The 13,661-nt window shown below is 48.6% G+C and overlaps 1 protein-coding gene across 6 annotated transcripts in view; it reads right to left on the bottom strand.

The window, feature by feature from the left end:
• Positions 1 to 13,661, bottom strand: part of FBXO25 (F-box protein 25) — a 76,052-nt gene that overhangs the window by 29,036 nt on the left and 33,355 nt on the right. For all 6 annotated transcript variants that reach the window (XR_016440290.1, XM_090033053.1, XM_090033069.1 and 3 more), the window contains 2 exons: positions 2,799 to 2,892; positions 897 to 1,081 (listed from right to left, as the gene is read on the bottom strand). Coding sequence is in view for 5 of the 6 variants with exons in the window: in XM_090033053.1 (XP_089889179.1) it covers positions 897 to 1,081; positions 2,799 to 2,892 (279 nt within the window). In the remaining variant the exon portion in view is untranslated. The remainder of the gene's footprint in view (positions 1 to 896; positions 1,082 to 2,798; positions 2,893 to 13,661) is intronic.

Below are 13,661 nucleotides of genomic sequence, written 5' to 3'. Positions count from 1 at the left end.
TGACCATATGAATAATATCTTTAATGTGAAATTCAGCATTTATTCTTTATGATCTTAGCTTTCATTGCAATATGAATTGCAACAATGCAATTAAGCAGAATATAATCAACAAAAATACACAAAAATACACCAGAAGGGGAGAGTCGGGGGATTTCATAATTTGAGTGAACTAAATGGCAACAAAAAGGAAAAAAGGGAAAAAAATTATACAAGCAGCTAGATCAGTTTATTGCTGCCAATGTCTTGTGACTTCTCTTCTCACATGATTAGCAGAGACACATTAGAAACTGTAATAAGTTTATCCCTTTTTCAGACATTTCCACTGTAAGTACTTGCAACAACACAATTCACACACTAAAGAAAGATGTGTGATCAAAGTCCAAGCTTTCAAAAATGGCACAAGTCAATGAGTTATGCCTCTTCACAGAAAGAATGCATGTTTTCTTGCAAAGTTCAACAACTGCCACTTGATTTTCTTGACCCATCTAATCTTGGATTTTAAATTTGTACTTAAAAGTTGTTCTGTTTTCTGATCAGGCACAGTTAAACTTGATAAAGTTACGTTAAGAAAGACTGCTATTTTTAAATTTGTGGTAGGAACATCAGAAATTTAAACCTGTCAATATCTGACAGGAGTCAGCTAATACATACTACCACAGCTTTAAGTCATAAAGTTCCTTTTGTCTTCTTTATAAAGGGATATAAAAACCTGTAGAATTTTAAAAAGTTGACCTTTATATTACACATTGTCATTGTTATATAGCCAGGATAATTAATGAAATATGATAAAATGGTTTTAGATGCATTTAAAATTTGACAGAAGTAAATTAAAAGCCAGTGTTTGTAGTAGCTCCTTCTCTATTACCCCATACATCATAATTAAAAATTTAATATACCTTGTTCATCTGAAGATTTTGCAGCTGTTGTTGCCACGTAAGGATAGTTTCTAATCGACAAATCCAAATATTAATGTTCCCAACCAATACCGATTTCCCTACTCCCCTAATCAGTATACAGAGTGCAGAACTCAAATCCTGAAGAAGATCTTTGATTAAGCGTGGATTGTACTGGTCTTCCAAAACTAGGGGAGGAAAATACAAGAGGTAGTTTTTTATTTTAGTTACATTCAACCTAAGTTAATCTACATTTCCCCAGCTGAACCACTCCACGCAGAAAGTGACTTTATTTATTACCTAATGCCTTGATCTCACAGTGGACTTCAAATGTTCAGCTCTCATGCGTGAAAGAGCAATGCCAATGACAGTTCAATTATATAGACATTAGTGTAACATTTCATGCCACGTAATTAAAAGACATCATCCTGAATGTCAGTTTTGCAAATGAATTTCCTATATTCAAGGCTGACAGTATTAAGTGCCTTCCATATACAGGTCACACCACTGAAAAAACCAACATTTTCCAAACATCTGTACGCAACAGCCCTACTTTTCTTATTTTGCAAACAGTGTAAATTGACAAGCACAGACTATGCTGTACTGGTATATCATGCAAGCAAATTCAAAGATCTACATTTAAGTGAACCTACTACTAAATGAATTATCTGTTGAGAACAAAACAGTTTGTTTGATATAACAAACAGTATATCAAAAGAAACCACAAATCATAAAATGTAACCTGTTATTTCACTTTGTCCTTGTTCTGAGGGGTACAATTTGTTATTAAGAAAACAAATCAACAACCTTAATACACTGGTAATAAAGCATTAAGGATGGAAGCAGACATCACCTTTGTGCCTCGGCATAAAGTGAAAGCTAACAGACATCCATACTTTCTGTCATGCCACAATTACTCAGATTTGTGGTCATGACAGAAAGGAATAAACTGAGCGGCTTATCGCTACCCATATCTGTTTGCTTATGGTGGAAGAGCTCGGGCAGCATGAAGCTAGCTGGGTTGTCCAGCCTCCCTGGGGTAGAGGTTTTTTGGGTTTGAGGGGCCTGGTCCTGCAGACCTTGGGAATTCTTGGGCCGGACTGGCCCCTAAAGCCTTGGAAGCACCTGCCTGGTTTTTTCCATTTACTCAAATGCACCTAGGTAAGCAGGGAAAAAACTCAGGGCTTTGGGGTTCCCTGCTTGCAGACACACACCCTGTGCAGCACATGGGGAAATCCTTTGGCAGGGGATTTCCCCCCACATCCTGAATGCATGACGGGTGTGGGGGGTTGCCATAGGGAGGTCCCTTTTCCGCATTTACAGCCTGTGCCCCAGCATGCACCAACTCAACACGCATTCCTGGCAGCAGCTCAAAACATGGGCTGCAATTGTGGAGGGGGGATCTCCTGATGAAAGCTCCTTCCCTCCGCACTTCTAGATGTGGTTGGGGCAATCCCCTGCAAAGGGATTCTTTGCAAGGGATTTCCCTACGCAGGCTTTTAAACAGAGTGAAGGACCCCTGTGCAAGTTCCCCCTCCCTGCTTACAGATACATGTGGGTAAGTCCCTTGAAGGAAGGGGGCTCTCACAGGGGTCCCTTCATTAAATACAGTGGGTGCATCTGCAAGTGGGGGTTTTCCCTTGCAGATACACCCTAAATGGAGATGCAACAACCAGGGATGACTGCAGACATCTGTGGAGGGGGGGGATCAGCTATGCTGCAACATATCAGCTGATCACACTCCACTGACAATGTCTCTTTCTAGCCTAACAGTTTTCACTCATTAAGCATGACATTACTTTTCTGCTGTGTACTATATACTGAACCTAACTGAAATGGCAGAACAGTAACTCAGTCATGATTAATGAATCCCACATAACTATGACAAAAAAAATCTTAGCTTACCCTTTCGCACTATTTTGTCCAAAATATTAAAGTAGTTCTTTTGTGCTGCACCACTCAGTGAAGTTAGCTGAGATTTTGCGATTAACTGCAAAAGCTAAGGAAAAAAATATTTTACAAGAAAGAATTACAAAAATGAGTACAATTGATCCTGTAGCATTTGTAGCCACAGAGATAAAAAGGTGAGAAATTAGGATGTTGACAGTATAATATTTAAACATCCCATTACTAGCATATGACAATGTACATTTTCAAGTACTACACAAATATTATTGCTTCATTTTGTAAAGAGAAGCAGTTTTTCTTTTTAGCATTTGCAAGTTGTTAGTACACACTAGTTAGTGTATTCAATGGTCTTCATCTAATAACCTCAAAAGAAGATTTTCCAGCATACTGTAGCAAAGTTACTCAATGAGAGAGAACTTTTAAACTTGAGATTAGACAATTTAGTACCAGACTAATTTCAAAACTGGCACATCTACTCTAGTAAAAAAATGCTAACTGCCTTATTTTGTACTATGTAACCTCATTGTGGTTGTGAAAGTGATCAAATGCATTGGATTAATACTTGTATTTGGTTTGTTATATACACACAGATACTTATACATATATAAATACATATCCAAACACACAAACACATAATAATATATATTATTTTGGATTAATATATGTGTTTCGGACAATAGTGGGTGTTTTTCTAGTACATGATATATTAGCAAACATAATGAGGTATATTTTGCAAAATAATTTTGTTAGACAACTTTATGAGCATTCACTCCAAAACACTGCTAAATCTGTCCTTAATAGGGGACTTAGACTTTCAGGTTAAGTAGCATATTTATGTGGACAATTCCTTTTACTTGTTAGATAAGACTTACTTTCTTTATGAGGCTCGCATTCTTATTCCTGAAAGTTTACACTCCAGACTTTTATAGGGAAGTTAAAAAAAAAGATACTTATATAGCGCTTAAGTTAGTACTAAAGGGGATCAGATCTCCTTTTTTCTTCTTGAAACTATAACTGTGAAGCTATGAACAGATGTTGCCCTTGCTCTGGAAAAAAACATTCCAAAAAGGTTTGCGGAAGTACTAACAGTTTGTCTTGCACTTCTTGAAGGATATCTGAACAGTTGTCCCATGATTTCATTATGGAAGACCCAAGCTGGTCAGTTCTCCAGGCAGCCCATGATGTACCACTTCAGCACCAATCCCAGCCCCACTTGAACTGCAGAACTCAAAACTGCTCAGAGATTACAGGCCCCAGTAGGTTGCCCCACCTATTAACTGCCGTATACAGTGACTGGCTAGACATTTCATACTCACCACCCATCCACCCACCCAAGATCAGCATCAGAGCCTGCATACACAGAATCAAACTCAAACACCACCAGCTACTAAGAAACCCCATCTACCTCACCATCCAGCTATCTTGGAGGTCACTGGACACAGCTATCCTCCACCATGGTCAATTCAGACCTCCATTCCTTCACATACCCATCCATCCTCCCTCTACCGCAGCCCCTGAATCTTGAGTGCAGGCTCATAAACAAGTGTAGCAGCAAATGAGCCAGAGAAGAGGTAACAGATGCCAGTCCAAGCGCTAAGTACTGAGGCAGCAGTTTGTGATGATATGGGATGGTAAGGTGCAGGATGCAGGCAAGGTCACACACCCATTATGGGTAACTGACCCACATCTTTGTGGTCTGACACAGTCGCATCTAAAACACGTGGCATCCAAAAAATAGCAGCTTCTACCACCCAGGAGAGTGATGAGGGCTGGCTGAAGACCTGCAACCCTACCAGGCCAGAACAGCAACCTGGGCTATGAACTAGGGGTGCATCAAAAAATATTTTTCTGGCCAATACCTATGGCCAATTATTAACTAGCCATATTGGCCAATACCTTTCTGACAGCTGAGATGCAGCCTGGCAGCTTAGACAGCAGTGTCCGGCCAGAAAGGTTGTCGGGGGGAAGGGGCATGGGGAAGGGTGCAGTTTGAGGCCCACACAGTGAGGGAGGAAGTGGGGCAGGGTTAGGTGCTGCCCAGCTGGGGCAGGATAGGGACAGAGCCACAAGCAGCTTGTTGGGTGGGGGGCAGCTCCCCACCACTGCACACAATCCTCGGGGACATGTGTCCCACCCAGATTTGCGTGCAAAGCAAGGGCAGGCTGCTCGCTGTGGACTCAACACCAGGGACTGCACCAGCCTCTTCCCTACAGATCAACTGCGCCAGGGCTGTGCTCGGGGAAGGGGGCTACAAATTTGGGGGTGCAACCCCCACCCAGCCCAAGTGCAGCCCCTCACCAGAAAGAGGCTGGTGCAGCCTCCGGCCCCAAGCCTGCAAGAGGCAACCTGCCCTCATGCTATGCACAAATCCAGGAGGCACATGCCCCTCGTGTCTCCCTCAGGGGTGTGCACAAAGACGGGGAGCTGCCCTCCCCCTTCCCTCCCTCCATAAGCTGCCTGCAGCTCTGTACCTTCACCTGCCCTAGCTGGGCAGCTCCTTCCCTACTCCCTTCCTCACCTTGACGGGTCTCAATCTCCCCCCCACCCCCATTCCCCTTCCCCCCTACAGACTTACCAGCCAGACACTGCTCTCCAAGCTGCCAGGCTGCATTCCTGGCCATGTACATGCTGCGGCTGCGTGCAGCATTTATTGGTGACATCAAAGCTACACCAGCCAAAAAAAAGCCAAATATCGATAACGTCAATTTTCCTTTTATCAGTGGTGATCTGATATGGACTGACATATCAGTGTACTTCTACTATCAGCCATATCACAGACCTGCTGGCCATTCTGCCAAGCCTTGCAAACTCTTAAATGGACATTGGGTTTAGATATAAACCAGTTTTTTGCTATTCCCCCATTTTCAGCATTCTAGCTAGCCCTCTCCCAAAAGAGACCTGATGCCCCAGAAGACCCAGACCACGAAAGGACAACTGCTTCTGGAAATGGTAAGTGGGAGCCCACTATTTGAGTTGGGTAAGGAGAAATAAAGCAATGATGGGGAGGGCAGGTTTATAGGCAAGGTGCCAGAGCATTTCCAGTGCATCCTCACTGGCTTGGTGAGTGGTAAGTCAAAGTCGCCCCCTTTCCCTCCTCCCACCCTGCAAGAGTTATGGTTTGCCAACCCCCAAGAGTTGTGGTTTGGGTCTGTGCTTGAACCACATGGCTGTGCTTTAAGATGGTCTCCGATGCAAGTGTAGTGTGCTAATAGCTAGTGGAATCATAGAACTAATGAGTCAGAAGGGACCTAGACAGATCATCACCAAGGGCCCTCCCTCGCCGGAGCTTAGCAAGAGGTTCGCACCTCTTGCAGCCCCAGCAGAGACTGGTCAGTTGCTGGCTCCCGCAGGCAACCCAAGCTCGACCGCAGCTACTGGCCCCGCTCTCCCCAAGACAAAGCGAAAGGTGTTTGTTGTGGGAGACTCCATCCTGTGGGGGACTGAGGGGGCAATCTGCCGCCCCAACCCCTTAGCCTGGGAAGTCTGCTGCTTCCCAGGGGCCCACACACGAGACATTGCGGAGAGGATCCAGCAGCGCCTCCGGCCCACAGACCACTACCCCATGCTCCTTATTCACGTGGGTACCAATGACACAGCTCAGAGCACCCCCAGCCAGGTCATGAGATGCTACAGGGAGCTGGCAGTGGGGCTTAGGGGTCTGGGAGCTCAGGTGGTGTTTTCGTCGATCCTCCCAGTCTCAGGCTATGGGCTGAGGAGGGAGAGGAGGATCCACGCCGTGAACCAAAGACTGTGGAGCTGGTCTCATCGGGAAGGCTTTGGCTTCCATGACCACAGCCCGCTCTTTGGCGAGAGAGGCAGCGAGCTGCTGGGAGAGATGGCCTCCACCTCTCTCCCCTGGGGAGGAGGCTCTTCTCAGCCAGGCTGGCTGACCTGCTCCACCGGGCTTTAAACTAAGCCCGCTGGGGGATGGGGGGGACTACTGCCACTGCTGGCCCGCTGAATGACCCTTGCAAAGCCAGCGGACCAAAGCACTTAAGGGAGCCCACCCCTGCCTCAGCCCTGGCATAATCTGTGGGCAAGGCAACAGCCCACAAGGGGACACTTGCCTGCTTGTACACTAATGCCAGGAGCCTGGGCGAGCGTCATAGCCCAGCCCCTGGCACGGATCTTTGAAAACTCCTGGTGCTCTGGTGTAGTGCCCAAAGACTGGAAGAAGGCCAATGTGGTGCCGATCTTCAAGAAAGGGAGGAGAGTGGATCTGGCTAACTACAGGCTCATTAGCCTGACTTCTATCCTGGGGAAGATCTTAGAAAAGTTTATTAAGGAGGCCATCCTTGAGGGACTGGCCCAGGCTAACATTCTAAGGGATAGCCAGCACGGGTTTGTTGCGGGTAGGTCTTGTTTGACCAATCTCATTTCCTTCTATGACCAGGTGACCTATCACCTGGACAAGGGAGAAGAGATTGATGTCATATATCTTGACTTCAAAAAAGCTTTTGATCTGGTATCCCACAATCACCTCTTGGCCAAACTGGCCAGTTGTGGCCTTGGCTCCACCACGATCCGCTGGCTGGGAAATTGGCTTCATGGTCGGACCCAGAGGGTTGTGATTGATGGCAGTCACTCATCATGGTGCCCTGTGACCACTGGGGTCCCTCAAGGCTCTGTCCTGGGACCCATACTGTTCAACATCTTCATTAACGATGTAGACATTGGAGTCAGGAGTGGATTGGCCACGTTCGTCGATGACACCAAACGTTGGGGCAAAGCATCCACGCCAGAAGATAGGCGGGTGATCCAGGCTGACCTGGACAAGCCCAGCAAGTGGGCAGACGAGAACCTGATGGTCTTTAACACCGAAAAATGCAAGGTTCTCCACCTTGGGAGGAAAAACCTGCAGCACCCTCATAGGCTCGGCAGTACTACGTTGGATAGCACTACAGAAAACAGAGACTTGGGGGTCATCATTGACCACAAGATGAACATGAGCCTCCAATGCGATGCTGCGGCTAGTAAAGCAACCAAAATGCTGGCGTGCATCCATAGATGCTTCTCGAGCAAATCCCGGGACGTCATTCTCCCCTTGTACTCGGCCTTGGTGAGGCCGCAGCTGGAGTACTGCGTCCAGTTTTGGGCTCCACAATTCAAAAAGGATGAGGAGAAGCTTGAGCGAGTCCAGAGGAGAGCCACGCGCATGATCAGAGGTCAGGAAAACAGATCTTACGATGACAGGCTGAGAGACATGGGACTCTTTAGCCTGGAAAAGCGTAGGCTCAGGGGTGATCTGATGGCCACCTATAAGTTTATCAAGGGTGACCACCAGGATCTGGGGGAACGTTTGTTCACCAGAGCGCCCCAGGGGATGACGAGGTCTAATGGTCACAAACTCCTGAAAGACCGTTTCAGGCTGGACATAAGGAAGAATTTCTTTACTGTCCGAGCCCCCAAGGTCTGGAACAGTCTGCCAGCGGAGGTGGTTCAAGCACCTACATTGAACACCTTCAAGAGTAAATTGGATGCTTATCTTGCTGGGATCCTATGACCCCAGCTGACTTCCTGCCCTTTGGGCAGGGGGCTGGACTCGATGATCTCCCGAGGTCCCTTCCAGCCCTAATGTCTTTGAAATCTATGAAATCTAGTCCGACCCCCTGCCATGGGCAGGAAGGAGCACTGGGGGTGGTAGGGGTCATAAGACCCCAGCCAGGTGCCTATCCAGTCTCCTCTTGAAGATTTCCAGGGAAGGTGAGAGCATCACCTCTCTGGGAAGCCTATTCCAAGCTCTGGCCACCCTTACAGTGAAATAGTTCTTCTTAATATCTAACCTAAACCTATCCTCCCTCAGCTTGTGGCCATTGTTTCTGGTGACTCCAAGGGGTGCCCTGGTGAACAGACTTTCCCTGAGTCCCTGCTGCTGGCCCCTGATAAGGTTGTAGGCAGCCACAAGATCCCCGCTCAGTCTCCTCTTGTGGAGACTGAAGAGATTCAGGTCCCTCAGCCTCTCCTCAAAGGGCTGGCCACGGAGGCCCTCAACCATACGAGTGGCCCTCCTCTGGACCCTCTCCAGGTTCTCCACGTCCCTCTTGAAGTGCGGCGCCCAGAACTGGACACAGTACTCCAGCGCTGTATAGAGGGGGAGCAAGACCTCTCTGGACCTGTTAGTGATGCTCCTGTTGATGCATGACAGGGTGCGGTTGGCTCTGCCTATTGCTTCGTTGCATTGGGGACTCATATTCATCCTGGAGTCAATCAAGACTTCAAGATCTCTCTCTGCCTCTGTACTGTCAAGAGGGTCAGCCCTCTTGACCGTAATGCTGGTTCCCTCTCCCCAGGTGCAGCACCCTGCACTTGTCCTTGTTGAACCACATCCTGTTACATCCGCCCACTTCTATATAAGGTATATTACCCACGTACCGACTCATCCATCCACTTACCAGAAACACAAACCACAGTGCTGCACAGCTATAGGGACCCTCCTTGCTACACCTAGCCTCATGAGCAGAACTTCATGCCCAGATATTAGGACAATGTACTATTATTACAGTGTACCTCCTTTGCCAGCACCTTCAGCTTTTCATCTTTGCTCCTGCCTTGAGAAAACAGCAGTGATGGCCTGCACTCCCATGCAAACAACTCATCAGGGATAAAAGCACTTTATCCTGGAAAACAAGTGGCTTTAAAATCATCAGGTCACTTGTTACAAACCACCATTGCAGTTCAGGGCCCCCTATATATGACCACAGTATTGGTTGTACCATCTCCAACTCTTCTAAATGTTAATCCTGGCCCCAAAAGTCATTCCAAACTCCCTTTGGTCCATCCTACCAAATTCAGTTTGTGCTGTCAAAGGCCATTTCAAACGGGTTACAGGGTGGGTCAGGGACCCTGAGTCCACACAGAATGGGATGGGAGAGGAAGGGAAAAAGTAGTGGCAGACCCCCACCCCAAAGTTTTCAGTCATGCTGCATACAGCTTGTACAGTTGTGGGCTCTTCACATCAGCAGCTGACTGATTCCCTCAAGGCAGGAGCAGATAGAAGAGGGAATACTTGCTCCCTTTGCATTTTCAAGTTGTTTTTCTGAGTGGTGCAGCAACTTCCTGTCTTCAGCCTTTGCAAGTTACTGGTCAAGAGTTAAGTCAAGTAAGTCCCAAGGCTGCTGCAACCATTGGGGAACCTTAGATGCTGTAACAACCCTCCTCCACTCTGGTCCACATTTGGCTAGCTTTGTGCACTGTCAGTTAATGCCACATCCAGTCCTTAATATTGGTTCCCCAGCTCTTCTTGGGTGTACCTCTTTTTCTCTTTCCTTCCACTGTGCCCTGCATGGTGGTGTTGGCAACAGGGACCAGCCTTCTCATGATATGTCCAAACCATTGCACCTTCCTTCATCGCACAACCTTCAACAACAGTTTGTAGGTTCCAATTTCTTGAGTAATTTGCTTTTGAGAGACTCATTGGTCCAGTGCTCAGCATATGAGACATGCAGCAGTCTCCTAAAGCAATGCATTTCAAATGCATCAATTCTCTTCTCTAACTTATTAAGCTTCCATGTCTCACAGCCATAAAGCATTGTGGAAATGACCACAGCATGCAGATGTAACTTTACCTTCAGTACAAAACTGCAGCTTGTCTAGATTTTCTTTAGCTTTGTTAGTTGGCTGGTAGCAATGACTATTTGGCAGGAGTTAAGCTGGACAAATATACTGTGTCCCTTATGGCATCCCAGTCTGTCTAAACTAGGTAGTCATAGTGGGTAGGAAGGTCTATCATTAAGCATTCCCTTACATTCTGGGAAAAAGCCCAAACACACTTGTCAGCCACCACAACATGCCCACCTTCTCCAAAAGTCAAAGTCATCAGACTGCCATCTCTGGCAGCAAGAAGCAACTAAAGATCACTGGACCACCTTGCACAGCAATGAATAAGTGTCATCTCTGCTGTGGCGTCTGACGGATCAGGATGACATTAACCAGGGAGCTGGCATCCTGCAGTTATAGACAAGGGCCATTAAGGGGTCCAAAGCCAACAGACCATACTCAACATTAGCCCAAATGAGTGGGGAACAGCCCATCAACTGTGGCTCCACCTCCACCTACCTCAACTGTTTCACAGTGTGAGGGGATGGGGTGCGTCACCCTATCGTGAGTCCCCTCTATCCCCAAATGCCCCTGGAGAGGAAGGGGCACGCGTCGGGCCGCCCTTGCTTCCGCCGATCTCGCCTGCCACGTCTTGTTGGATTATGGGGGTTCACCCGTGCAGGGAAGCTGGCGGTCCGGCTGGGGTGCCTTGACTCCAAGGTCCAGGGGTCCTGAGGGCTCCTCCTCCCCTACACCCTCGCCCGGTCCGCCGGGTGGGGAGCCTCTGTTAGGGGCTCCCTTGTCTACGTCCTAGTCTTGCAGTGGGGGGGTACCCTCACACTGCTGGACCCTCACCAGGAGTCCTACCAGCACCTAGTCTCCCTGGTGCTGATCGCTCCACTAGTCCTGAGGTGTCTTTACCTCTTGCGATGAACTCTCTAGGCCCGAGGGGGCTACAAGGTCTGCCTCCCTGCCCGCGGGTCTTCTTCCGCGGCCAAACGGCCCGCAGCTGCCGGAGAAGGGTCCCTCCGTCGAGCCTCCCTTCCCGGTTTCCTCTGGTGCGACGGCCACTGGCCCCCTTGGTACCTTCGTCCCGTCGGGGGTCACGGCGGCCCCTGGCTCCGCCGCACCCTGCCTCGCTGGCTCCTGCGGGGCAGTCCTGGGCTCCGCAGTTCCCCCGGACGCCGCCACAGACTCGTGCCGCGTCGCTCCTGGCTTCGCGGCTCCCGGCTCTGCTGCTCCCGGCCCCGCCGCTTCCAGATCCCTGGCTCTCGGCTTCGCCGCCGCCGGATCCGCGGCTCCCGGCCTCGCCACTGCCGGCTCCCGCCGCGTGGCACCCGGCTCTGCCGTACCTGGCTCCGCAGCTCTCGGCCCCGCCGCTCCCGGCTCCGCCGCTCCCGGCTCTGCAGCTCCCGGGGCAGGCTCCCGCTGGAGCCTCCGTCCTCCTCTACTTGGGGCAAGTGGGCTTCTTTTATCCTCCCGGGCCGGTCCCGCACCGGCCCGGCCCAAGTTCCGGGAAGCGGTCAGCTCCCGGCCAAACTTCCGGGTCCAGCTCCGGAAGTTGGCCGGAACCTCGGGATTTCCCGCTCTGCCCGGGCTCCTTGGGGTCCTGGCCCCCTCACACATAGCCTCCCTGGCCCCTTGCTGTGCCCAATTGGTGTTTGCCCCTGGATGTTTGCCCCAGGATGCCTCTCACTTCTGCAGGAATCCGGCGAGCAAAGGAGAGAGTGAACTTACCATACTGAGAGTCAGGGTAAATAAGCCTACCCACTAGATGGCCTTGCAAACAGCAACTTGTGCTGAGGAGTTCATGTTATTGGGCAGCAGTGAGGAAACCAATGACCTCCTGTTCATCCTCCTCTACTTTTAGCTGCCTGCAAATAGTAGCAATGGCACCTCGGGAGGAGATAATGGCCCACGGATACAGTTAGAGACCAATGACCAGAGAAGTTCCAGGCACAGAAAGACCTGTGCTCACAAAGATGGATATGTTGGCTTCTCTGGTGGAGGCCAGTGGCTCCCAGATCACCGAGGGAAGAGCAGATGTATCATTGCCAGTGCTTGGCCATGGGTAGGCACAGGATCATGGAGTCATACCACACATAATGGGCGTATCAAGTTGCATGCAGAAGATGTACAGTGCTATGTGACCACTGCTAAGCATACAAAGGAGATGCTCATGGAATTTGTGAGGGTCAAGAAGAACTCCGTGGATTCCCCTTTATCCGTCTTGAACCTGCAGGCAGAAGGAGGGCATTCTTGGGGTTCTTTGTATCACCCCACAATTTAACACACAAGTAGAACCATCTAGTGGCCCTGGTGGTGCTGGGGGGGGGAGGAGGGGCATGCTGCCACCCAGCTTCACTGTTCCACAGGTGCCTCCCACAACAGGAGAAGAAGCAAGCACCATCTAGTCATCAGGCAGGTGTACCCTGTACCTGAACAAAATCAGGCAGTGGTGGCCATTGCCACCTCAGGAAATGTGGCACGTGCCTGCTACAGCCGCACCCGACTCAGTGATGGGTTTCATCTGTGTAAGTTGCTATGGTAATTCTTTTTGGTTAATGTTGCATTTGTTTACTGTTTAGTTAACCTTGCCTTTTCACATTTCTTCTGTGCCATTTAAAAAAAGTTCTGCCTGTTGTCAAAACTATGGCTGTGCATTCACTGTAAGTATGGGGCAGGAGTGTGCAAGGGCATGAAAAGCACCAAAAGGCTGCTCTATGCACCACTTGCCTGTACCAGCATAACTGTGTTCCCTAGAAATACAGGCAGACAGATGCAGTGAACTGCACCAAAATCCCTCTGAAACATTTTGCCACCCACAATTTGAACACCCAGTGGGCACTTTGTTTGGTGCTGGCAGTCAATAGAACCTATGACTAGCTGAAGGGACACTGGGATGTATGGTCTCTCCAGCTATTCAGCAGAAGAGAGGCAATGCATTTAGCCAGTCTTTAAATTCAAAATGGAGATAAGCTTCAACAAATCCCCAAACCACTGTCTGCTGAACTACAAGTCAATTCTCTTCTCACCTCAAACACACTTAATACAATTGCTTACAATGTGCAATGTGTTTTTAAGGAGATACTTAGGATGAGATTTGTAGGTGTTTTTCTAGATGTTACCATGTAGTTCCATTGCAAGATGGTACAAAATGAAGGAAATTGACAGTTTTTGAATTTTCTGCAGTCTGATCTTTCTGATTAATTAACTCCCATCAAATATTTCAGGACTTGTAGATGGCACTGACTGAGGAGACCATGATTCCAATGTTATGACAAACCTAAGGTAGAATGAAGGGAAGACTTGAAGTGTGATTTT

This window comes from Crocodylus siamensis, chromosome 1, assembly GCF_052110815.1.
Source record: "Crocodylus siamensis isolate JL-2025a chromosome 1, ASM5211081v1, whole genome shotgun sequence".
Classification (NCBI taxonomy): Eukaryota; Metazoa; Chordata; order Crocodylia; family Crocodylidae; genus Crocodylus; species Crocodylus siamensis.
This window is presented reverse-complemented; position numbering and strand designations above follow the sequence as displayed.